Consider the following 25,091-nt stretch of genomic DNA (forward strand, 5'->3'; position numbering starts at 1 on the left):
TGGTGTTAGTGACCTGCTTTCTATTTATGTGTTCAGGTTTCCTTGGGTTTGTGAAGTCATATCCTGTGGTGATGTCATTTCCTGTTCTTCCTCTCAGAGTGTTGTAAATGGGGTCCAAGTCAATGTGTTTGTTGGTAGGGTTCCGGTTAGAATGCCAAACTTCTTGAATTCTCGTGCATGTCTCTGTTTGGCTTGTCCAAGGATGGATGTGTTGTTGAACTGGTGTCCTTCCTCATCAATATGTTAGGAATCTAGTGAGACTGGGTCATGTCTTTTTGTGGCTAGTTGATGTTCGTGTATCCTGGTGACTAGTTTTCTGCCTGTTTGTCCAATGTTGTGTTTCCTACAATTCTTGCAAGGTATTTTGTAAATGACATTAGTTTTGCTTGTTGTCTGTACCAGGCCTTTCAAATTCATAACTTAGTGTGATGATGCATTTGTGGGCTACCATGTCAAACGGTCAGAGTAGTCTGACAGTCATTTCCGAGATGTCTTTGATGAAGAGGAGAGTGGCTAGGGTTTTTGCATGCGTTTTGTCTGTTTGGGTTTCTTGCTGAGAAATCGCTAGACTGTGTTCATTGGGTACCCATTTGTTTTATATATGGTGTACAGGTGATTTTCCTCAGCTCTTTGTAGTTCCTCTGTGCTGCAGTGTATGGTAGCTCATTGAAATAATGCTCCAATGCAGCTTCATTGTGGGTGTTGGGATAATTGCTTCTGTAGTTCAGTATTTGGTTTATATGTGTTGTTTTCATGTGGACGCTAGTTTGATGTTCCCCATTGGCTGATCACTCTACTGTGATATCTAGGAATAGGAATTTGTTGTTGTTTTCCTCCTCTTTAGTGAATTTTATGCCATTAGAACATTAAACTCTTCATCCTAACAATGTACACTGATACTTCAGCTTAGTAATAAGGGAATATTGCTCTGCTCTCAGTAGCTGAGCTGTTAAATTAAGACTATGCCTGCCCCCTCAGGAGATATAAACATTACCATTGCCACTGTTTTAAAGAAGATCATGGGATATCTCCAGTGTCCTGACTAGTATTTATCTAAATAGCCTTTTTGTAATTTATAAATACAGAGTATAGCTGAAAAACAACCCATTTTGTCTCACATTCATCAGGACAAGTCGCAAGGAAAAACAAAGTAAAGGAAAAACTACATTTAAACCAAACTTGAGGAATGTGCAGAATGGTGACAAGTGGACCTCTTCATAGTGTGAGGGCAGGCCATTTGATCCATCGAGTCCACACTGACCCTCTGAAGAGCATTTCACCTAAATTCACCCCAATCCAGCGAGCCTGCACATCTTTAAATGATGGAAGGAAACCAGAGCATCCAATGGAAACCCACACAGACAAGGGGAGAATGTGAAAACTGAGGGTGGAATCAAACCCAGGTTCCTGGTGCTGTGAGGTAGCAGTACTAACTACTGAGCTACCATGCCACCCTATTAGTAGATGCATTGCCATGAAAGGATTAATTATGGAGAACCCCACTCCCATTCCTTCCATTTCTTTAGCTTTGCTTGTGCCATTCTCTGAAACCATATCTTTCCAGTCAAGCACGGAGACAAACCACTGTGTCACCATTCTCACATTTCGTTCATTTGATCTAAACTATTAACCTCCTTTCTCCCCCAAGCACACCATACCCTCTCCCACACACTGCCCCCTTCACAGTTCCCATTTCGCATCAGCTCTGGTGAAGTTTCATCTGGACTCAAAATGCTAGCTTGCTCTCTCTCCGTGGCTACTGCCTGTCACTGAGATGTCCAGCATTTTCTGTTTTCAGAGAAGTCATTTATGACTGACAGGCTCAAAGTACAGAGTGGTAGGATTCACCACGTCACTGTCTGTGAGTGCTATATTATAATGCAAAGAGTAAATAGTTCTGCATAAGTAATACACTGATAATGTGCAAGAATCTAAGATCGGTTTCCTTTCATGAGTACACACCAATCTCTCTCAACATCAACCTTTACAAATTTCATGCCTTTAAAAATATTCTGCTTGTCTACAATAATGAACAAAGTGGAACAAGTGAATACTTATCAATTGATAATTCATCCATCACTTTGTTACACAATATTATTTCACCTGCTTAAGCTTCATTGCAACAGCTTTGTGACCTCCTCACAGTGGCATTTCTGTCTAGGTTTGAATTGCTATCAAATGTCGATTATTGACTCTGTCTCTGTGTCAAGTTCATTAGCACAGAGTGCAAATAGCTGAGGCCCCAGCACTGATCATTGTGCCATTTGGAGGGCCACAGTCTGTCAACTTGAAAGTGAACTTTTTCTTTCCTAATCATCAATCAATAGGTTATGAACGTTTACATATTATCCACAATCCCATGAACTTCTATGTTACATTTTGGATGAAATCCAAATGCACTTCATTGGCTGGCTCTCATTTATTAAGATTTGTAGTTAGATCATAATCCATGGGACAGGAGACACACCTCAAACCAATTAATGGCTAAATCAGGTTGAATGTGTTAATGAACCTAATAGTTATAGGTGTTTGAATTCTGCTGCCTCTCAGGTGAACCTCACGCAAAGCACAAACACTTTCCAGGAACTTGGGCTGGATTCCTGATTCCCCCAGTCTGCTGCAGTCAGGATGGGACCTCATCACAAAACTCCACAGAAACTAACATCTGAGAGCTTCCTGTCAGGAACTTGTAAAGTTCTATAAAACTCAAAGAGTATGAGACATGACATAGTTTCTGCTTTTAACTGACCTACCTTGAGAAGCATGGGGTTCGATTACAAGTGCTGATTCCCGTTTTTGTTGACATTAAGATTCTGACAGATCTGAATCAGTGAAGGCTCCAGACCACAAGGAGAAACTTGAGATGATGATAGCCAACCTTGGAGTACTGAAGTGAGTTTGAACGTAATCAGGAAGTGGGGTGGGAATTGATAGGATGAAAATGTATGCAGCATGTCTACATGGAGTATTTGTAGAGTAATGCTTGGTGTGGTATTCACAAAATGACACAGATTGAATTCTGAATCTTTTGCATTAACCTGAGAATTTGCATGTTTGATTTGAGTGATGAGAGAGTAGATATGCAAAGTACCCTGGAATGTCGACTGGAAATCAATGATGTTCTTGTTTATTGACCCTGCTAGTTAGATACTCCCAGATTGGGCAAAGATCCTCGTGGTGTGCTGCCTTAACACACTGGAAGGATTTGTGTTCTGATGGTGTGATAGTATAAAATAACTGATGAATGCTCATGATCACCATCTGACATTTACAGGACCTCACACATTGAAGAGGGAATCTTGTAGCTCGTCATGGATCAGACCAGGAGTGGAGCATCGCTGAAGGTGTTGGAAAATGGCAAGCTTGAGTATGAAGCCATACCAACAATTTTTGCAGAAAATCCAAAATCTATTTAGGGACCTAATGAATTCAATGAGAACAATGGAAACTTATACCTATTCAAGTATTAAGTGATTAACATTTTAATTGTTGGTGATGCTTTTGATGTTTTCATATTAAATTGTGGTTATAAATCAGAACTGATCAAGGCTATGTTACACTCTCATAAGAAGCATGCTGATGATACTATTGTGGCATCATAGCATATGACCTGAGGTTATAAAGATCTCAATTCCATCTTACCACAGATCACTTGAGGTATGGCACTCGATAACAGAGGATTGCACATCCCTGCCCCAGCTATTTATCTGGCAGAGGAAAGTAACAATTGTTCACAATAATGAGCTGCATAAATATCAGTTGGATTCTTTAATATAGATCACCATGCCCAATATTTTATGTTACAGGAGAGACACAGGTTTCAGAATCGTCTCAGCTTTCAACTGCTGAAGAGGAGATAAACCAGTTTTATTGTTTTTTTCTTTTAATTTCCTCCCCCCACCACACTAGCTCCTGGAGTGTGTAAAGCTGTGAGACACAGTGAAAGACAACTGGTGTACAAATCTTTATTCATTTCCCACCACCAAGAAGAAAAGAAACACCAGAGTGCCCAGTGACAAGCAATGCCCTTTTCATCAAAAGGCAACACTGCGTGATCAAAAACGTGATGGAGATTCCAATCCTTCCTTTGAACTAATAAACTACAATCAAGGCAATATCCTTGTCAGCTTCTTTTTCACCCACACCACAGTGTCCAGATCTTTTCTGTTGTGTGGCCACCAGAACTGACCTCCCATAATACTTGTCCAGATTAAGTTCCATCTGCCATTTCTCTACTCAACTTTCCAACTGATCCATATCCTGCTATGTCCTTTGACAGCTTTCTACAACTCCATTAATTTTCATGTCATCAGAAAAACTACAAAGCAGACAAACCACAGTTTCAATTAAATCATTTATATAAATTGCAAATAACAGCGATCCCAGCACCAATCCCAGCAGAAAACTCCTTGTCACATACCTCAGCCAGGAAAACACCCATCAACAACACCTTGACAAGCTTCCTCATGGGAGATAGGCGAGCTTGGCTAGATCTAATAGAAAACAGGTCGAACAAGCTATTTTGATACAGAAGTCACTCAAAGGTAAAAAACAGAGAATGTTGGTGGAGGGATGCCTTTCAGAGTGGAGGCCTGTCCCCAGTGGTGTGCCTGAAGGATCGGTGTTGGTTCCACTCCTTTTCTCATTTACATAAAGGATTTGGATGTGAACGTAGGAGTTAGAACCCAACGCATAGTGGGTACTTTTTGCAAACACATTTGAGCATAAAACAGTCACCACAGCAAGGGTGACCTCCCTTCAAAGAAATGGGCCATGGTAATTGACAATATGTTCACTCCAAACAAGCCTTCCTAGGTCTCACCATCCTTTTCACAAATCCACATTTCGTAGTTCTTCAAAGTGAAGGGGATGGGTCTTGTTATGACAGCTCACTGCCTGTGTACTGGGTAGGGGGTACAAGCAGAGTGAACTCAGATATGACAGCCCTTTCCCCAGTCAAATGTTGCTTGGTTGAAAGGCTGAGAAACTATTCCAATCCATAATGTGGATGCTGGCCATGAACTAGAAATGTGAGGGTGCGAGAAAGTGGGAGGGTGGCAGATTTTCAGATTGGTGCAAAACCATGAAGAAATGGGGAGGAAACTGATTAGACATTGGAGTTTGTCCTCTTTGTGTAGGTAAATATCAGCAGCTCATGCAAATATTTGCTCATGACAAATTAACCGCAAAGTCTTCTTAAAGTCCAGGGACAAATCACTAAAGTCCACCGTCAGTGCTACGATGGAGCTCCAGGGGAAAGTTGCGCTGGTGACTGGCGCTGCCCAAGGCATTGGGAAAGCAATTGCTGAAATCCTCCTGAAGAACGGCGCTAAGGTAACAATTCTGGTTGAATCATTCCTGTCAATTTCCCCGTGCAAAGAAAGACGCCGATTGCCCAGGCAGTGTGTTCAGAAATGCAGCAGTTTGTGTTAACCTGACAATTGATCTGGAGCGAGCGGTGCGCAAAAGCTAGGTTGAATAATAAGATATTAATTGGAACTGAAGTGCAGTGAAAATGATATTCCAGCAATTTACATGAGTTACCTGAGAGAAAGTATGCAATGTGAGTAAGTGTAACACCAGCCCATCTCCGTCCCCCTTCCTCACTATCTAATGCTCCTGGCACAAGTTCCAGGTGAAGCAGCACTTTACCTGCACTTCGCTCCATTTAGTCGACTGTATTCACTGCTCACAATGTGGTCTCCTCCACACTGGAGAAACAAAGCGGCACACTGAGTAACTGCTTTGCAGAACACCTACATCCTCTCAGCAAAAAGGACCGATGTAAAGTTATAGACTCATACAGCACAGAAACTGACCCTTCAGTCCATTCCCTCCCTGCCATACAGATATTCCAATCTGACTTCGTCCCACTTGCCAGATTTACACCACATCATTCTAAACATTTCCTGTTTGTGGACCTGTCCAAAAATCTTTAAAATTATTTAATCGTACTTCCTTTCATCGCCTTCTCTGGCAGCTGGTTCCATACAAACATCACCCTCTTTATGAAAAAGTCGGTCCTTAGGTGATTGTTAAATCTTTCACCTATCATCTTAAACCTTTCTCGGACTACACCACCGCGGAAAATAATCGTGTATATTCACCCTACCATAACCCTCATGATTTTATAAGCCTCCTGTGCTCTAGGGAGAAATTCAGCCTCTCTGTCCAACTCAAACCTCCCAGTCCTGGCAACATACTTGTCAATCTTTTCTGCTTCCTTTCAAGTTTAACAGCTTCTTTCCTTGAGCAGGGAGGCAAGAACTGAACACAGCATTCCAAACGTGGCCTCATCAATATTCACCGCAATGTGCCATCCCATGTAACAACGCTATCACTTTAATAAGGTTATCTTGTCCTGGGACTTTTTTCTGAAAAGAGATTGGAAAGGTTAAGGTACTGGTGAGAGCCCAAATGAACAACTTAGGAACACTTTAGGTGTCTTTGAAAAGTTGCAACAATGGAAGCAGCTTGAATGGGAATGGCCAGTTCTCATACAACAGGCTTTCTAGTTAATTTTAGCTGTAATAGTCAGAAGCTGTTTGTTGTCTCAGAAAAGTTGGAAGCTTCAGCGACTGATTCGTGTGACTGGCCCTAAGCCATGTCCGTCAGATGTATTCTGATCTCATGCTTTTCTCAGCTTGTTATGCTGTAACAGGACAATGGTCTGCAAGATGGATCCTGAAAACTTTATAAGTACAGGCCACATGCAGATACAATGCTGACATCATATGCACATTCTTTAAAGGTATGTTCCTTATGATACATCGTCTGCAAAGAAAACCAATCATAAACAGATAATTGTACAGACGCAAGTGTTGTCAATTCAGTAATTATACCCACATTTAATATAAGCGTTAACAAAATTAATTGTTCAACTTTGATATAATGCCTTGGAGCTTTGACAACTTGTCCTAAACTGGTGATCAAATAGTCCCCTGGAGAGGTACGTTCTTGTCTTGGTTCCTTTTTATTGATAACTTGGTTGTTTGCTGTTGCTCAGTATCATCACACAATCAGCATTGTTTTCTTCCACTCTATATAAAATTGCTTTGTTTTAATAGGAATAAATAACTGCAATGGCAAGAGAAATAATACTTGCTCATAGATTTAATCAGATGTCACACAACACTAGGTTATAGTCCAAAATGTTTATTTGAAATCACAAACTTTCAGAGCAGGTGAACTGACCTGGTGTTGTGTGACTTCTGACTTTATCCACACCAGTTCAACACCAGCACCAACACATTATCGATTTAATGTCATCAAGCAATCATACAGAATACATGACTGAATATCTTGCATCCATTTTTCCCATTTGAACTGTCGAGAGACCGTATTACACCCCTCTAACACCGGTGTGACTTGAGCCCAGGTTTCTCGGTTCATGGCTGTAAATATAATCACTGCACCACGAGAGGATCCTTATTGAATATGTTGGAGATGTTCGAGACTAAACATCTCAGCTGCTTCATGATGACCAATGACCTGTCAACTATCATAAGGTCAGAAATGGACATGTTCTCCGAAGATGAGCTGGCTCAGGACTGATGAACTCTATTCAACAAATAGCTTTCTATTTTACTTATTTGTGAAACAAAAAAAAATGGCGCAGGATCATAGTATCAGAAGAAAACCTTTTCACTATATTTCACTCTTTCTTCCCATAAAGTAACGTGAGATTACATCCTTTCATTCATGATTGCACAATGTTCAGCATCAATCAAGACTCCTCAAATACTAACGCAGTCCGTGTACAAAGGCAAACAAAGCTGGATGAGATCCAGGCTTGGATTAACAAAGGGAAAGTAACATTGGTGCCACAAAAATGCGAGACTATGACCATTTTGGGGAGGCAATGGCCGAGTGATGTAATCGCTGGACTGCTCATCCAGAGATCCACATAATATTCTGGGGACCCAGGTTCAAAACACGCCACAGCAGTTGGTAGAGTTTGAATTCAATAAATATCTGAAATTAAGAATCTAATGATGACCGTGAATCCATTGTCGATTGTCAGAAAAGCCCATCTGGGTCACTAATGTCCTGTAGGGAAGGAAACTACCATCCTTACCTGGTCTGGCCTACATTTGACTCCAGATCCACAGAACTGTGATTGATGCTTATCTGCCGCTTGGACAATTAGGGATGGCCAATAAATCCTGGCTTGGGCAGTGATAATCTCTTCACATGAATGAAGACCATCACTGATAGTTTACAATCTAACTACCACCCCTTGATTTCTGTGGTGTCACTATCACTGAATCCCCCACTATCTTTAGGATTAACATTGGCCAGAAACTCAACTGGACCTGAGGCATAAACACAATGCCAACAAGAGCAGATCAGAAGGTAAGCATACAGTGATGAGTAACTCACCCCTTGAATCCCCAAAGCATGACCATTATCTACAAGGCACAAATCAGGATTGTGATGGAATATTCCCAACTGGCCTGGATGGGTGCAGCTCCAGCAACACTCAAGAAGCTTGACACCTTCCAGGACAAAACAGACCACTTGATTGGCACCACAACCACAAGCATTAACTCCTTCCACCATTGATGCTCAGAAGCAATAGTGTATGCTAAAAATAAAATGCACTGCGGCAGTTCACCAAACGTTCTTGAACACCTTTCATGACTTATATCTCAAAGGATAAGGGCAGCCGATATGTGGGAACACTAAACGTGAAAGTTGCCCTCCAAGCCACTCACATGCTGACTTAGAAAGATATCACTGTTCAGTCTTTGGATCAAACCCTGCAGCTCCCTCCCTAATGGCATTGTGGGTTAAACCATAGAAGGTGCACAGAAGTGGTTCAAGAAAGCTGCTCACCACCACATTCTCAAGGGCAAATAGGACCAGGCAATAAATGCTGGCCTAGCTAGCATACCCAAATCTCCACAAAATGCTTGGATTTCATGCCGCAGAGTTTGGTTGTGTCACATTGCATGTCTAGATAAGTACCCCAGAAATGTCTGATAGTAAAGTCTTACACCTCCAGGAGAACAATACAACTGAACCCCAATCATTCACATTGACCACCCAACCAACCTTCTCCTTGACATCCAACAACTAGCCTGTCACCCCGACTCCTAACATGACCTGATTGGCTCCCAGTAATCAACTAATCCTCTGGCAGAACTCCTGACTTATTTACCTTGCTGCCATCCTATCTCTTAATCTGTACATTTTACTCACCCTTCCCCAAATACCACTTATACATTACACACTTGCTTACTTATGACAGAATCATAGATTCACACTGAACAGAAGAGGCCCTTAGATCCATAAGGTCTCCTCTGATAAAAACTACACTAAACCTACAGTTACCCAACTCTCCAGCACTTGGCCCATAGCCTTGAATATTATACCATTTCAAGAGCTCATTCAAGTACTTATTAAAAGTTGTGAGATTTTGCGTATCAACCAACCTCCAGCGCATGTAGCCTAGATCTCCACCATGCTCTCGGTGAGAACAAAAATCTTCCTCAAATCTCCTCTGAATCTTCTGCATTTCATTTTAACAGAATGCCTCTCATAAGCTATCACACCTCCAACAGGTCACCTCTCAACTTTAAAACACCACCAGCTCACGAGGTGCCATTTGAACCCATATCTCTTGAGAATTACACTGCTCCCCTGGGTTAATGACACAATGATGTTGCAAGGTACACACCGTTGCTTTTGAAGAAGTTTTGGGTCAACTGAACTCTTTACTCATTCTAATCTAGCCGCTCATGCCACAGTAAGGAAGAATCTCTGCACTATGTCCTTTGAGGAAGGCTGCAACAAATCAATGCTGAAGGATTGTCCATCAGGGGTGCATTCAGAAAATTTCAGAATAGTTTGAGTGTGTAGTCAGACTTGAAAAGAGAGTTTGAAATGAGCCATTGACTGACCCAAACTCTCCTCAGACACATTGACCAACCCACATGTTTACTTTAGGACTCAACCATGTTTTCTTTTTTTAGGTGAGTCTGTTGGATATCAATGCATCCAGAGGGGAAGCCACCAAAGCTGCCTTGGCACAGACCTATGGAGCTGAGAATGTTTTGTTCCTTCCATGTGATGTAACATCTGAGAATCAGCTGAAAGGTACCAATTCAAACACTAATTTTAACGCCATGCCACTGACTTATTCAATCTGATTGACTGATTTCTTAACAGACACTTTGCTGCAACCAGTGGGTGTAATAATCAGCTGGAGTGAGTGTGAATGGGAGTTACATTGTTGTAAAGTAGTAAGCTTTTACACTGCAATCTGATTAAATATAATCAGTACAGCATTGAGGATAACCTTCCGTGTGCTGAAAAGGAGCACAAGAATGTATTTGCAATTAAAAACTGTGCCCTCAGAGCAGGGAGTAAATATCTACATAGAAATGGGATGCTACATTGGGAGCAAAGATTCCAGAATTCAATACTCAGTCTGTGCTCAGACACCAATTGATACTGCTCAGCTTTTTCATCATCCTCGGTTTGAGGGTTTCAGTGTTCCTGGTCGAGGATCTCAGTCCAAGTGATCCTTCTTTAGACACTTGTCGTCTAAGTACATGCTTCTTGTGTAGGTCTTGGTTCAGATGGTCCTGGTTTAGTGTCCGGGTAGTGAGTAAATGTTCTACTTTAGTGTCTCAGTTCTCCTGATGATGGTTCTCAGAGTCTATCCAGTTCTGGTGAAAGAATTAAGGCCTGTTGCCTCTTGCTAGGAAACAAGGATGCTCCTCAATGGTTTGTTGTTGCACACCATTACCATCTTCCGGGTGTATACATGGAGGAGAGGAGGTGATTTTTGTAAATCTATTTCAGGATGTTGATGACTGCTGATTGTGGGCAACAGGAAGCATGCTGGGAGCATGCTTCCCATTCCATGCACTGCCAATCTCCAAACATTTTGATTCAGCATCAAGAGGGTTCAGTGAAAAAGTTCTGTATCGGCTTTGGTCAACAACATTTCCCGAGGCAAAGATCGGGAAAATTCATCAATTGTTTGCATGAATAGATCATCCTCGATAATGAAACATCTGACAAATGGGACGGAAATCCTCATTATAGGCAGATATCGGATAGGATGGGATTATTTTCCCTGCAGCAGAGAAGTTTGGGGGGGGTGATCTGAATTAGGTTACAAACCTTTGGAGGCAACGACAGGGAGAACATGAAATCTTCCTCCCCATCACAGATGTATCTCAGACCAAAGGTCGAAAGCATAAAGTGAGGAGTAAGTGTTTTCCAGAAGACCTGAGGAATGAAATTTTCTCTCAGAGGGTGGTGGAAATATAGAATGCACTGGCTGAGAGGGTGATGGAGTCAGGTGCTCTTGAAATATTTAAGAAGCATCTGAACGAGCACTTAAGATGCCAGAGCAAAACAAGTTATGAACCAAGTGCAGGTCAATGGGATTAATATAGTTTGGTGTTTGTTGGTCAGCACAGATATGGTGGACTGAAGGGCTTATTACTCTGCTGCAGCTATCTGTGACTCAGTGACTGAATGAGTCATTCTGAGGAATGTGCTTAGTGTTGGTATGCGTGGTCAAAGACATTGCAAACTTTGATAATCAACTCCATTTACTGTCTTTTCCAGATTGTTTCAGCAAAACTCTTGAAAAATTTCAGAGATTGGATATAGTAGGCAACAATGCAGGGGTCTTTGATGAGGAAAACTGGGAGAACTGCCTCAGCATAAACCTGGTTTGTGTCAATTGTACTTTGTTTATATTAATTGGGATTTGTGTGAGAACATTAATTAACACTTCTTGAAACTGGGATGTGGTTGAGTTTGGAAATAAATGTTTTTAAGGCCTCATTCCATAAATCAATGTAATAGTCAGCAATGGATGGTTCCAATAACATCCTTGACTCAATAGAATGCAATAGTATGCACTCCTCTGGCAGGTTGCTGAGGTTGACAATAATTAGGTTGCATCTTCAGTCCCTTACAACCAGAATAATCTCTATCTGACAACGATGGTGGCACAACACAGTCTCTCACCAATGATGGGGACACTCTTGTGAAACCCCAAGATTCCAGCTACCACTAACCAATGATAGACATGGAAGTCCTTACCCAGATTTTCGGAATCCTCAGATCAAGTTATCTTTATCATGGATGTGCTGTCATCTGAGAGTGTTGAGAGAATGGGTTGAGCGAGAAAAATATGTAACAAAGAAGGCCGGAAACCAGTAACTAGCAATAATTTCCCTTGATTTTGTTGAGCTCACATCATGACAATGTTTTAATTTACTCATGAGATGTGGGTGAAGGCGCCTATGGACATTTGAGGAGATGGTGCAGGGCTCCTTAATACATTGTGCAGTTGATGATCTTTAGGTCCATCCACAACGCCAGTAGAGCAGGAATTCCAGGATTTAGACCCAGCGACACTAAAGAAACAGTGATAAATTTCCAAGTCAGGACAGTGGCTTGGAGTAGACATTGCAGGTTGTGGTATTTCCATTGATTTGGAAGATATTTACTGTTCTTATAGAACAGCAGAAGACATTTGTTCAGTTGATGGCATATGTGTGCAAATTGTTTTTATGTTCTTGTGACATTTGCCACAACATGAACAAATTCTGAAGTGTAGGCTTGGGTTCTGTGAAGTCATCTGTTGTGCCAGTGGAACAGGAAATGCCCATGAAGGTGTTGGAAGACTGTGGTCTGTTCACGATAGTTATGGTTCAGTTATTACAACTTCCTGGCACATTCCTGAACAATCTACCTATGATAATTACGATCATCTTCGTATGCTGCTGCATCAAAACTGTACCTAAAAAAATTAGTGGACAATTCATTTCCTTTCAGTCTATTATGGTGGAAAATTCAGTATCCATATACAGCAAGGCTTGAACAACATCCAGACTTGGGCTGATATGTGGCAAGTAACATTCACAACATGCAAATGGAAATGCAAGGCAGTGATCATCTCAAACATGAGAAAATCTTACCCTCACATTCTGATATGCAATGGCATTGCCATCACTGAATTCTGCACTGTCAATACACTGGGTTATTCTTTCTGACAGACGTTAGGAATTGGCAACAAGTAATGGCCTGTTCAGCGATGCCAACATCCCACATACAAATTAAAAAATCAAATGTTTCTATGTTTCTAAAGAGACCAGTCAACATGTCGATCATGTTTCACTACTCAGTTAGATCAGAGATAATCTCTACAGTAATTGCATTTGAATGATTTTGCTTCTTATTATCAGACAACCTCACCCAGCAACAAATTATCTTTTCTCTTCAAAGGTCAAAATTGTTCCCTTCCGCATGAGATTAGATTAGATTACTTACAGTGTGGAAACAGGCCCTTCGGCCCAACAAGTCCACACTGAACTGCTGAAATGCAACCCACCCATACCCCTACATTTACCCCTGACCTAACACTATGGGCAATTTAGCATGGCCAATTCACCTGATCCGCACATCTTTGGACAGTGGGAGGAAACCGGAGCACCTGGAGGAAACCCACGCAGACACGGGGAGAACGTGCAAACTCCACACAGTCAGTCACCTGAGTCGGGAATTGAACCCGGGTCTCAGGCACTGTGAGACAGCAGTGCTAACCATTGTGTCACCGTGCCGCCCACAAGTTGTTTGGAAGAAGAAATGCTTTTATTTCTGTTCCACAAAGGTCTTGTTCGTATTTTAAATTATTCCCTGCCAGTGGGAAGAATTTCTCCATATCGACCTAATCTAACCAAATCATTTTCAAAATTCAAGACCTTCAGGGGAAGAGAAGCATTGCAGGAATGTTACTAGACTAGTAAACCAATGACCCACGCTTAATGCCCTAATGCCAGTTGTACAAATCTGACCATTAAAACTCAAATGAATGGAGATCAAGAAGATACCAAATAGTCATAAAAACCTGTCCGCAGAACCCCACTGGTCCTCACCTACCACCCCACCAACCTCCAGATACATCGTATCATCCTTCGTCATTTCCGCCACCTCCAAACGGACCCCACCACCAAGGATATATTTCCCTCCCCTCCTCTATCAGCATTCCGAAAAGACCACTCCCTCCGTGACTCCTTCGTCAGATCCACACCCCCCACTAACCCAACCTTCACTCCCGGCACCTTCCCCTACAACCGTAAGAAATGCAAAACTTGCACCCACACCTCCCCACTTCCTTCCCTCCAAGGCCCCAAGGGATCCTTCCATATCCACCATAAATTCACCTTCACCTCCACACACATCATTTACTGCATCCGCTGCACCCGATGTGGCCTCCTCTATATTGGGAAGACAGGCCGCCTACTTCCGGAATGTTTCAGAAAACATCTCCGGGACACCCGCACCAACCAACCCAACCACCCCGTGACTTTACACATCAACTCCCCCTCCCACTCCACCAAGGACTTGCAGGTCCTTAGCCTCCTCCATCGCCAGACCAAAGCAACACGATGGCTGGAAGCAGAGCGCCTCATCTTCCACCTAGGAACCCTCCAACCACAAGGGATGAACTCAGATTTCTCCAGTTTCCTCATTTCCCCTCCCCCCACCTTGTCTCAGTCCCAACTCTCGAACTCAACACCACCTTACTAACCTGCAAGTTTCTTCCTGACCTTTCCGCCCCCACACCCTCTCCGGCCTATCATCCTCATCTTATCACTCTCACCTTAAACTTCTACCACCTATCTCATTTCCAACGCCCCTACCCCAAGTCCCTCCTCCCTACCTTTTATCTTAGCCTGCTTGGCACACTTTCCTCATTCCTGTAGAATGGCTCATGCCCGAAATATCGATTCTCCTACTCCTTGGATGCTGCCTGACCTGCTGCAATTTTCCAGCAACACATTTTCAGCTCTGATCTCCAGCATCTGCAGTCCTCACTTTCTCCTGGGCGAAGACCACTCCATCAAGGAATGAGTGCAAAACTAACTCATTGCTAAGTGCGATCAATAGCTGAAGCTTGAGACCAGTCACTGCAAAACACCATCACCAATCAAATATTGCACACCAGACCCTGTGCTCCTTATCCCTGTTCTCTGTCAGCTGTCTGCTCATCAATTTCATGTTGATATCAGTGGACTACTACCACACCCCATTTAATATAATCAACTCAGAGAAAATGTGGACTGCAGATGCTGCAGATAAGAGTCAAAAAATGTGGTGCTGGAAAACCCAGTACACTTTGGTCATTATATTTCTTCATAAACAGATTTGCTCAAAATTCACCACATTGATGTGAATCTGGATTGTGAATCTATTCCATTAACCAAGTTACTAATTGGTCTATTTCATTTTATGAACTGTTGATCCACCCACTGACCAATCTTCACATCACAGTAACCAGTTTGCTCATTCCACCAAATATCCTCTTCATTCATGGATCAATTGTTTTTTTCCCAGTAACCAGGTCGCCAACCCCGAGTTTATCCAGCCTGTTTAATAGACTTCCCATTCCACAAATAATCCTGCATCTTTCCATGGTGTTTTACTGTTTATCGTTCTACTAGCACCTGAATTTTTCTGTGTTCTGCTAATGCTTGAATGTACTCTTCCTGGGTGAATTTGAATGTAGCTCGCTATCCACATGCATCTCTCTGCATTTTGCAACTGTCTGTGCATGTCAGTTTTTTCACATTAACTGAATGGGCCTGCTCCCTGATGATTCCTATCATACTTGTATTGCAGGTCAGTGTAATTAAAGGAACCTATCTGGGAATAAAGCACATGAGTAAAGAGACTGGAGGGAAAGGAGGAGTGATTGTTAATACCGCCTCCATTGCAGGTAAGCCAGCAAAGTAACAATAGTTTATAAATGAATATTCTAAGAGTTGCCTGAGGATTTTGGAAAGCATCCACAGTGGACAAAATGCAATTAAGGGCAAACCTGGTTTTTCACATAATGTACAGCAAAGGAAAAGATATTTAACCTCCACACAAGCTGCCGGTCATCTGATTCAACCCACAACATCATTCAACTTCTGTAACTTCCCTTCAAGTGACATTCACCTCAAGCCATTCTCTCACAATCACAAGATGATTACATTCAAATCACTTTGGGTTTTTGCTTTGTTCCTCATTGGATTTGGTGGTGACTGTTTAATAGTCCATAGAATCACATAGAACAGGAGAGGCTCTTTGCCCCATCGGGTCTGTACTGCCGAAAATATACTGAATCTACACTAGCCTCACTTTCCAGGACAAGTCCGATCAGAGACCCACCTCAGTTATTGCACGTCTCTGGGAGACAACAGGATATACACAGACAAAGATAAAACAGAGACACTTATAGCTCTAAAAAATGCAATTAATTTATAAAAGACATAAACAAATAACGCCCGCTGCCTGGAATGGAATTCCTCTCACTGTCTTCACCACACCTCCTGACCACGGGTATCTCTTGTAGACTATTTTTTAAAGTCTTGCTAAATATCAAGGACTTCCTGGGCTGCTTCATAAAGAGATCTGTGTCAAGTATATGCCTTATTTTGAATTTTCTGTGTATGTGACCACACCTGATGTTTTGTCTTTATTTGAAAGTAACAGTCATCAATGATTTGCAATCTTAATTCTTAGCCTGATCTCTCGCCATGCCTACTGCCTCTTGCTGTGATGTCCAGCATTTTTTATTTTCAGAAAAGTTATTTATGACTGACAGTTTCTTGCTTAGCTTTCCTTGACATTTTAAATTCAATAAATACTGGCAAATGTAATCAGGACTATTTCTTCATGTAAGGGGTAAATGTTGACATGAATTAGGTGACCTGTTTCCATGCCAAAGCGTTTCCATATATTCACATGTTTCTGTTTGATGGTGTGTTTGAAGCTAATTCTCTGCTATTTCATGGTGAACAGGTTTGATTCCTTTCTTCCGTGGAGCAGTTTATGCAGCCTCAAAGTATGGAGTAGTAGGATTCACTTCTTCATTGTCTGTGAGTGCTATACTACAATGCAAAGAGTAAAAGTTTTCTCTATAAATAATGCACTTATACCTTGTCAGAATCTCAGAACAAACAGCAGCTGTTGAGCATGTAACAGGCCACGTGGTCCCTCAAGCTTGCTCTGCTCCTTAGTAGGATGAGAGTTCTGTTAGCACCTTGACGTAATTTTCTCACCCTACCTCTTGATTACCTCAGTGCCCAAAACTCTGTCAATGTTGACTTTGAACGTCATCAGTAACTGGGGATCCATAGTCTCACATAGTGGATGGGGTGGATAATACCATAGAGGAGGCTTCCGCAAACACCGTTCCCACCGTGACTACCTGGTCAGGTCCACGCCCCCCTACAACTCCACCCTCCCATCCTGGCACTTTTCCCTGCCACCGCAGGAACTGTAAAACCTGTGCCCACACCTCCTCCCTCACCTCCATCCAAGGTCCTAAAGGAGCCTTCCAATTCCATCAAAGTTTTACCTGCACATCCACTAATATCATTTATTGTATCTGTTGCTCCCGATGTAGTCTCCTCTACATTGGGGAGACTGGGCGCCTCCTAGCAGAGCGCTTTAGGGAACATCTCCGAGACACCCGCACCAACCAACCACACTGCCCTGTGGCCCAACATTTCAACTCCCCCTCCCACTCTGACGGGGACATGGAGGCCCTGGGCCTCTTTCACCGCCGCTCCCTCACCACCAGACGCCTGGAGGAAGAACGCCTCATCTTCCGCCTCGGAACACTTCAACCCCAGGGCATCAATGTAGACTTCAACAGCTTCCTCATTTCCCCTTCCCCCACCTCATCCGAGTTCCAAACTTCCAGCTCAGCACTGTCTCCATGACTTGTCCAGACTTGTCCGACCTGACTAGCTCCTTTTCCACCTATCCACTCCACCCTCTCCTCCCTGACCTATCACCATCATCCCCTCCCCCACTCATCCATTGTACTCTATGCTACTCTCTCCCCACCCCCACCCTCCCCTAGCTTATCTCTCCACGCTTCAGGCTCACTGCCTTTATTCCTGATGAAGAGCTTTTGTCAATTTCGCTGCACTTTGGATGCTGCCTGAACTGTTATGTTCTTCCAGCACCACTGATCCAGAACCTGGATAATACCATACATTGGCGCGGAGGTTACAAAAGCAATTGTGCTGCCCATGCAAGCCTGTGTCAACGCACCAAATTGGGATCTGCAAGAATGGATTTGCTGGTCCATGGACTGAGCTTGTTTCAAACTCCATGGCTTTGTTTCTTCTGTATTCCTAGCAGCTGCTCCCAAGTGGCACTGCTAGTACTTATGAAATAGGAGATTTTGTTGAATTATGCTTGTGCCTAAACCAGAACAATCATGACTGGTTTTGGGCTTCAACACCACTTTCCTGCCTTATCCTCATACCCTGTGATTCTGAGGGACCAAAGACCTATCTCAGCCTAAAATGTATTCAACAATGGAACTGTCATCTTCAGGGAAGGAGAGCTCCAAAGATTCACTAACCTTTGGTAGAATTTCCTCAATTCTCCTCATTTCAGGCCAAAATGATTGACCCTCATGCTCACTGTGTTATAGATTCCTCAGACAGGTGAAACAATCTCAATATCTACTCTTGATGTAGATATACAGGTATTGAACTGGTTTAGGCAAAGTCAGAAGTCACACAACACTAGGTTATAGTCTTACAGGTTTTTTGAAATCACAAACTTTTGGAGCACTGCTCCACTACACCTGACAAATGAGCTGTGCGCCGAAAGCTTGTCTGATTTCACATCAACCTGGTGGATAACCTGGTGTCATGTGCAACTTTTGACTTGATGTCTACTCTGACAAGCCCTGTCAGAAATCTGCAAAGATCAATTAGACCACCTCTCATTCTTTTAAAGATAGGAGAATGTCATACACGGACCTCACCTATCACTAGGAGAACCCTTAAGACTCTGGCATTGCTTCTCTCCTGGAGGCCCAAACACAATGTCCTAGTTTTCAGGCACTCCTCTGAACAGCTTCAGGCCTTCCACTCCATTCATGGAATGGTGGCCATTGTCAATACTACATGTGGGTGTGGAGGAGGATGGATCGCTAGATAGAGGTGAGTGTTGATGAGATGCTGCTTGTGGGGTGGGGGTTGGTAGGAAGTTGGAAGTAAGGTGTGTGTAGTGGCTTTCAAAACTACAGCCCCAACTCTCTGATAAAGGGTCCTTTAGTCAAACACAATGTGGATATGAGCGATGCTTCCACCAATTATTTCCTCATTCCTGTAATCTAATCTCCTTGCAATCAAGATCAACACGCTATTTGCTTCCTGATTGTTTGCTGGGAAGAGAGCTTGGTGCTGGGTAAGCACAGCGGGTCAGGTAGCATCCGAAGAGCAGGAGAATCGATGTTTTGGGCATAAGCCCTTCACGAGACTTTATGTTTGCTGGACCTACATGTGAACATTGTTTTCCTTTCATGTGTACACACCAATCTCTCTGAACATCAACCTTTACAAATTTCTTACCTTTTAAAATATTCTGCTTGACTACAAAATTGAACAAAGTGACAAGTGCATACTTATAAAATGACAATTCATCCATCACATTGTTACACAATTTTATTTAACCTGCTTAAGCATTATTACAATCGCTTCGTGACCTCCTCACAGCTGCCATTTTTGTCTAGCTTTGAATGCTAGCAAATGTAGATATAATACTGTCACTTTGCCAAATTCATTAACATAGATTGCAAATAGCTGAGGCCCCAGCACTGATCATTGTGGCCATCCAAATGACACAGTCTGTCAACTCAAAAATGAACGTTTTCCTTCCTAAACGTTTATGCATGTTAATATATTACCCATAATCCCATGAACTCTTATGATACCTTTACAGTGAAATCCAAGTATATTGCTTGGTTCTCACTTATCGACACTGGCAGTTAGATCAACAGCAAGTCAGGCGAATGGGATGATGAAGGGCTTATGCCCGAAACGTCGATCCTTCTACTCCTCAGATACTGCCTGACCGGCTGTGCTTTCCTGTATTAAACTTTTGACTCGGATCGCCAACATCTCCATTCCTGACTTTCACCACTGGTGGTTAAATTATCATACATGGGGCAGGCAACACACCACAAATTGATTATTGGTAAAAGGCTGTGGGGCTATGTGCAGGTCGACTTGCTCCAAGTGTTTAATATCACCCAACTAAAGATGAGCCCAGGATATGGGTTTGAGAGGCAAGTCTAATCAGATTGAATGTGTTGATGCCCAATTGTTATCCTGTTTGAATTGTGCTGCCTCTTAGGTGAACCTCACACAAAGCACAAACACTTTCCAGAAATTTGGACTGGATTTCTGATTCCCCCAGTCTGCTGCAGTCAGGATGGGCCCTCATCACAAAACTCCACATAAACTGACATCTGAGAGCTTCCTGTCAGGAAGTTGTGAAGTTCTATAAAACTCAAAGAGTATGAGACATGACAAGGTTTCTGCTTTCAGCTGACCTGCCTTGAGAAGCATGGGGTTCGATTACAAGCGCTGTGTCCTGTTTTTGTCGACACTAAGCTTCTGACAGATCTGAAAGCAGTGAAGACTCCAGACCACAAGGAGAAACTTGAGATGATGATGGCCAACCTTGGAGTTCTGAAGTGAGTTTGACCATAATTGATAGGATGAAAATGTGTTCAGCATGTCTACGTGGAGCATTTGTAGAGGAATATTTTACAGAAATGACTGGTGTGATATCCACAAAATATCACAGCTTGAATTCTGAATCCTCAGCATTAACTTGAGAATTTGCATGTTTGATTTGATGAGTCTGCAGAATGATGAGAGAGTAGATATGCAAACTACCGGGAATGTCTACTGGAAATCAATGATGTTGGCTGTTTCTCCTTCATCAACCCTGCTAGTTAGATTCTCCCAGATTGGGTAGAAAGCCCAGTGGTGTGTTGCCTTAACACACTGGAAGGATTTGTGTTCTGATGGTGGGATATTTTAAACTAACAAGGTGAATGTTCATGATTACCATCTGACTTTTACAGGACCTCACACATTGCAGAGGGATTCTTGAAGCTCGTCATGGATCAGACCAGGAATGGAGCATCGCTGAAGGTGCTGGAAAATGGCAAGCTGGAGTATGAAGCAAAACCGTCAATTCTTCCAGAAAGTCCAAAATCTATTTAGGGACCTCAATGTATTCAAGCAACAGGTCACTGAGAACAATGGAAACTTTAAACCTGTTCAAATATTAAATGATCAAAACTTTAATTGTTGGTGATGCTTTTGGTGTTTTCATATTAAATTGTGGTTATAAATCAGAACTGATCAAGGCTATGTTACACTCTCATAAGAAGCATGCTGATGATATTATTGTGGCATCATAGCATGTGACCTAAGGATATAAAGATCTCAATTTTTCTTAGTACAGATCGCTTGAGACATGGCTTGAGAATCGAAAACAGAGGATTGATTAATCCTGCCCCAGCTACTTACGTGGCTGAGGAAAGTAACAATTGTTCACAATAGTTAGCTGCATAAATATCAGTTGGATTTTTTAATACCAATAACCACACCCAATTTCTTATGTTACAGGAGAGACACAGATTTCAGAAGAGTCCCAGCTTTCAACTGCTAAAGGGAAGATAAATCTGTTTCAATTATTTGTTTCTTTTTAATTTTCTCCCCCCCCCACCCCGCACACTACAGCCTAACAGACATACTGCTTATATTTTCCCCATCAGCCTTGTTGTTTGTGTGAAGCTGTGAGACACAGTGAAAGACAACTGGTGTACAAATCGTTATTCACTTCCCATCACCAGGAAGAAAGGAAACACCAGAGTGGCCAGTGACAAGCAGTGCTCTTTTCATCAAAGAACAATACTGTGTCATCAAAAAAGTGACAGGGAGTGCAGGGATTGAATCAAAATAGAGATAGAGGGGGAAATAAAACTCTCAACTCCCTGTGGTGCCCACCTCTCCCTGAACAGCTCAAGGGTGTTGGGAGATACCATGTGTTCCTTTTCCAGAGGCTCCCAGACTTAAACATAGAAACTAGTTTTATTCATGTGAAGTGGCTTTTACGGCAGAGAACAGAGTGATCTCCTGATCTGGTGAATGTCTGATGTCTTCACAGCCACAAGCTGCTCACATAGCTGAGAATAATTCCCATAATTCTTAACAGCAGAAGAGTTCTGTTATCATTAAGAGGTTACTAGTCCACAGACCAATCAGTTATGTATTGGAGGTGTTATGGACTAGAACAATTCCCCTTCAAATATAACATGGAGGTAGCTAGACCCTAACATCTTTCTTCTTCAAAGGCAAGTGTAAAATGCCGTATTCCACATGAAAACAAATTGGTTGTGCTTTTGGCTATAAGCCAAATCCACTTTATTCTTATGCTGCTGTTAAAATACAAACAAGAGAAAGAAGAATTGTAATAAATTAATTGTATTGGAAAATTTAACAAATTATTGACTATTAAACAACAATTAATCCAAATAGAGTGCCATCCAATGTACATGCCTTTGGCAAAGGCAAATTCAGCAAAATAGATTATCTCATACACAGTTCTCTCAGCTCAGTTCTGAAGTCCAGCTCTGTGAGAGAGAAAAAAGGAAACAAACTACATATACAGTTTCATGACTCAAGCAACTGCTGAAAGTTGAACTCTATGGGAGCCTGATCCACCCAATCATGCTGCTTCTATTGGTACAACTTTGAAAAAAGCCCAAGGCATCACAAGCTGTTGACTTAATTGGTTTGGAACAGACCACTTGACGCCTTTGTTTCAACCTCTGGTCTCAAAAAAAGGACAGAATTCACCTTTTCAAGCCATTGCATTGTCACAGAGGCTGAATCTCCAGTTGCAGCCACAACAGCTGCAGCTCATCTGCAAACTGCTCTTCAACTGGACCAGCAATTATGCAAAGAGAACTGACAATGAGTGTCAAGTAGTTGATTTCAAAACATGCAATGATCTTGCAGCATTTCTTAGTTTTAAAACAATTTCTTGGTCCACAATCAAAAGTATATTTTACAACAGAATATACATTTTACATACATCTATCAAGTCGCCCTCAGCCTTCCATCCTCTTGCAAAAACAATCTAAGTTTGTCCAACCCTTCCTTTGAACTAATCAACTACAATCCAGAAAATATCCTGGTCAGCTTCTTCTGCTTCTACTCCAAAGTGTCCAGATCTTTACTATTGTGTGGCCACCAGAACTACCTCCCATAATACATCATCTCACACTTGTCCAGATTAAGTTCCATCTGTCATTTCTCAGTCCAACTTTCCAACTGATCTGGATTCTGCTCTATAGTTTGACAACCTTCCACAAATCCATTAATTTTTGTGTCTTCAGCATAATTACTAATCACACTATCCACACTTTCAAACAAAGCATTTTTATAAATTACAAATAACAGCGTTCCCAGTACCAATCCCAGCAGAAAACCCTCTGTTACAGATCTCAGTCAGTAAAACAACCCTCAAAAACACCTTGACAAGGTTCCTCATGGATGACAGGCTAGCAAGGTTAGATTTTCTAGGAGAAAGTGAGGACTGCAGATGCTGGAGATCAGAGGTGAAAATGTGTTGCTGGAAAAGCGCTGTAGGTCTGGCAGCATCCAAGGAACAGGAGAATCGACGTTTCGGGCATGAGTCCTGAAGAAGGGCTCATGCCCGAAACGTCGATTCTCCTGCTCCTTGGATGCTGCCTGACCTGCTGCGCATTTCCAGCAACACATTTTTAGCAAGGTTAGATCTCATGGAATATAGGTAGAACTTGTTGTTTTGATGCAGAAATGGCTGAAACGTAGAAAACAGAGAGTGTTGGTGGAGGGTTGCTTTTCAACTGGAGGCCTGTGACCAGTGGTGTGCCACAGGGATCAGTGATCGGTCCACTCCTTTTCTCATTTGCATAAAGGATTTGGATGAGAACGTAGGAGTGAGCACCCAGTGCATAATGGGTATCTTTTGGGAGCACATTTGGGCATAAGGCAATCACCACAGCAAGGGTGAACTACCCTCAAAGAAATGGATCATGGTAATTTACAATATGCTCACCCTGAACAAGCCCTCGTACATCCCCACCATCCTTCTCCCAAATCCATGTTTCTTAGTTTTTCAAATTGAAAGGGATGAGACTTGTTATGACAGCTCACTGCCTGGGTACTGGGCAGAGGCTAAAGGCAGAGTGAACTCAGATATGACAGCCCTTTCTCTAATCCAACGCTGCTTGGTTTCAAGGCTGAGGAACTATTCCAATCTATAATGTGGATGCTGGCCATGAACTAGAAATGTGAGGGCAAGACATATTGGGAGGGTGACCAAATTTCAGATTTGTGCAAAATCAAGAAGGAATGGGGAGGAAACTGAATAGACGTTGGAGTTTTTTCCTCTTTCTTTGGGTAGGTAAATGTCAGCAGTTCATACAAATATTTACTCATGACAAGTTAACTGCAAACCTTTCAATAAAGTTCAGGGGCAAATTCCTAAAGTCCACCGTCAGTGCTATAATGGAGCTCTAGGGGAAAGTTGCGCTCGTGACTGGTGCTGCCAAAGGCATTGGGAAAGCAATTGCTGAAATCCGCCTGAAGAAAAGTGCTAACTTAACGATTCAGCGGAATCGGTTTCTGTTCATTTCCCCAAGTAAAGAAAGGCGACGATTGCCACATAGCGTGTTCAGAAATGCAGTTGTTTGTGTTAACCCGACAATTGATCTGGAGCAAGCAGTACACAAAATTTCGGTTCAATAATAAGATTTTAATTTAGAACTGAATTGTAGAGAAAATTATATTCCAGCAATTTACAGGAATTATCTGTGGGTAAATATTCAATGGCAGAAGGTGTAACACCTGCCCATCTACCTCCCCTCCAGACTGGGTAACTGCTTTGGGAACACCTACATTCTGTCAGAAAAGTGACCGTTGTAAAATTATAGACTCCTACAGCACAGAAACTGACCCTTAAGTCCAATTCCTCCCAACCAACCAGACATTCCAATCTGACCTCAGCCCACTTGCCAGCATTGACACCATATCATTCTCAACCTCTCTTGTTTCGTGGAGTTGTCTTTAAAATCAGTTAATTGCACTTCCTTCCATCTGGCAGCTCATTCCATACAAACACCACCTACTATATGAAAAGGTTGCCCATTAGATCATTTTAAAATCTTTCTCCTCTCACCTTAAGCCTTTCTC

General features: G+C 42.3%; 1 protein-coding gene across 1 annotated transcript; it reads left to right on the forward strand.

The window, feature by feature from the left end:
• The first annotated feature begins 5,241 nt into the window (after positions 1–5,241).
• LOC132823089 (15-hydroxyprostaglandin dehydrogenase [NAD(+)]-like) lies at positions 5,242–21,068 on the forward strand. Its single transcript, XM_060836629.1, has 7 exons — positions 5,242–5,334; positions 9,978–10,101; positions 11,590–11,696; positions 15,658–15,754; positions 16,825–16,901; positions 20,382–20,530; positions 20,927–21,068. Exons 1-7 carry the CDS (start codon positions 5,242–5,244, stop codon positions 21,066–21,068), a joined length of 789 nt encoding a protein of 262 aa, XP_060692612.1.
• The last annotated feature ends 4,023 nt before the right edge of the window (positions 21,069–25,091 follow it).

The sequence above is a fragment of the Hemiscyllium ocellatum genome, chromosome 16 (assembly GCF_020745735.1).
Source record: "Hemiscyllium ocellatum isolate sHemOce1 chromosome 16, sHemOce1.pat.X.cur, whole genome shotgun sequence".
In the NCBI taxonomy this organism is placed as follows: Eukaryota; Metazoa; Chordata; class Chondrichthyes; order Orectolobiformes; family Hemiscylliidae; genus Hemiscyllium; species Hemiscyllium ocellatum.

Coding starts and splice junctions, on each gene's coding strand:
- LOC132823089 (XM_060836629.1), top strand. CDS start 5,242: ATGGAGCTCCAGGGGAAAGTTGCGCTGGTGACTGGCGCTGCCCAAGGC. Junction 10,102..11,589: donor ATCTGAGAATCAGCTGAAAG/GTACCAATTCAA, acceptor TGTCTTTTCCAG/ATTGTTTCAGCAAAACTCTT. Junction 16,902..20,381: donor GATTCACTTCTTCATTGTCT/GTGAGTGCTATA, acceptor TTCTGCTTTCAG/CTGACCTGCCTTGAGAAGCA.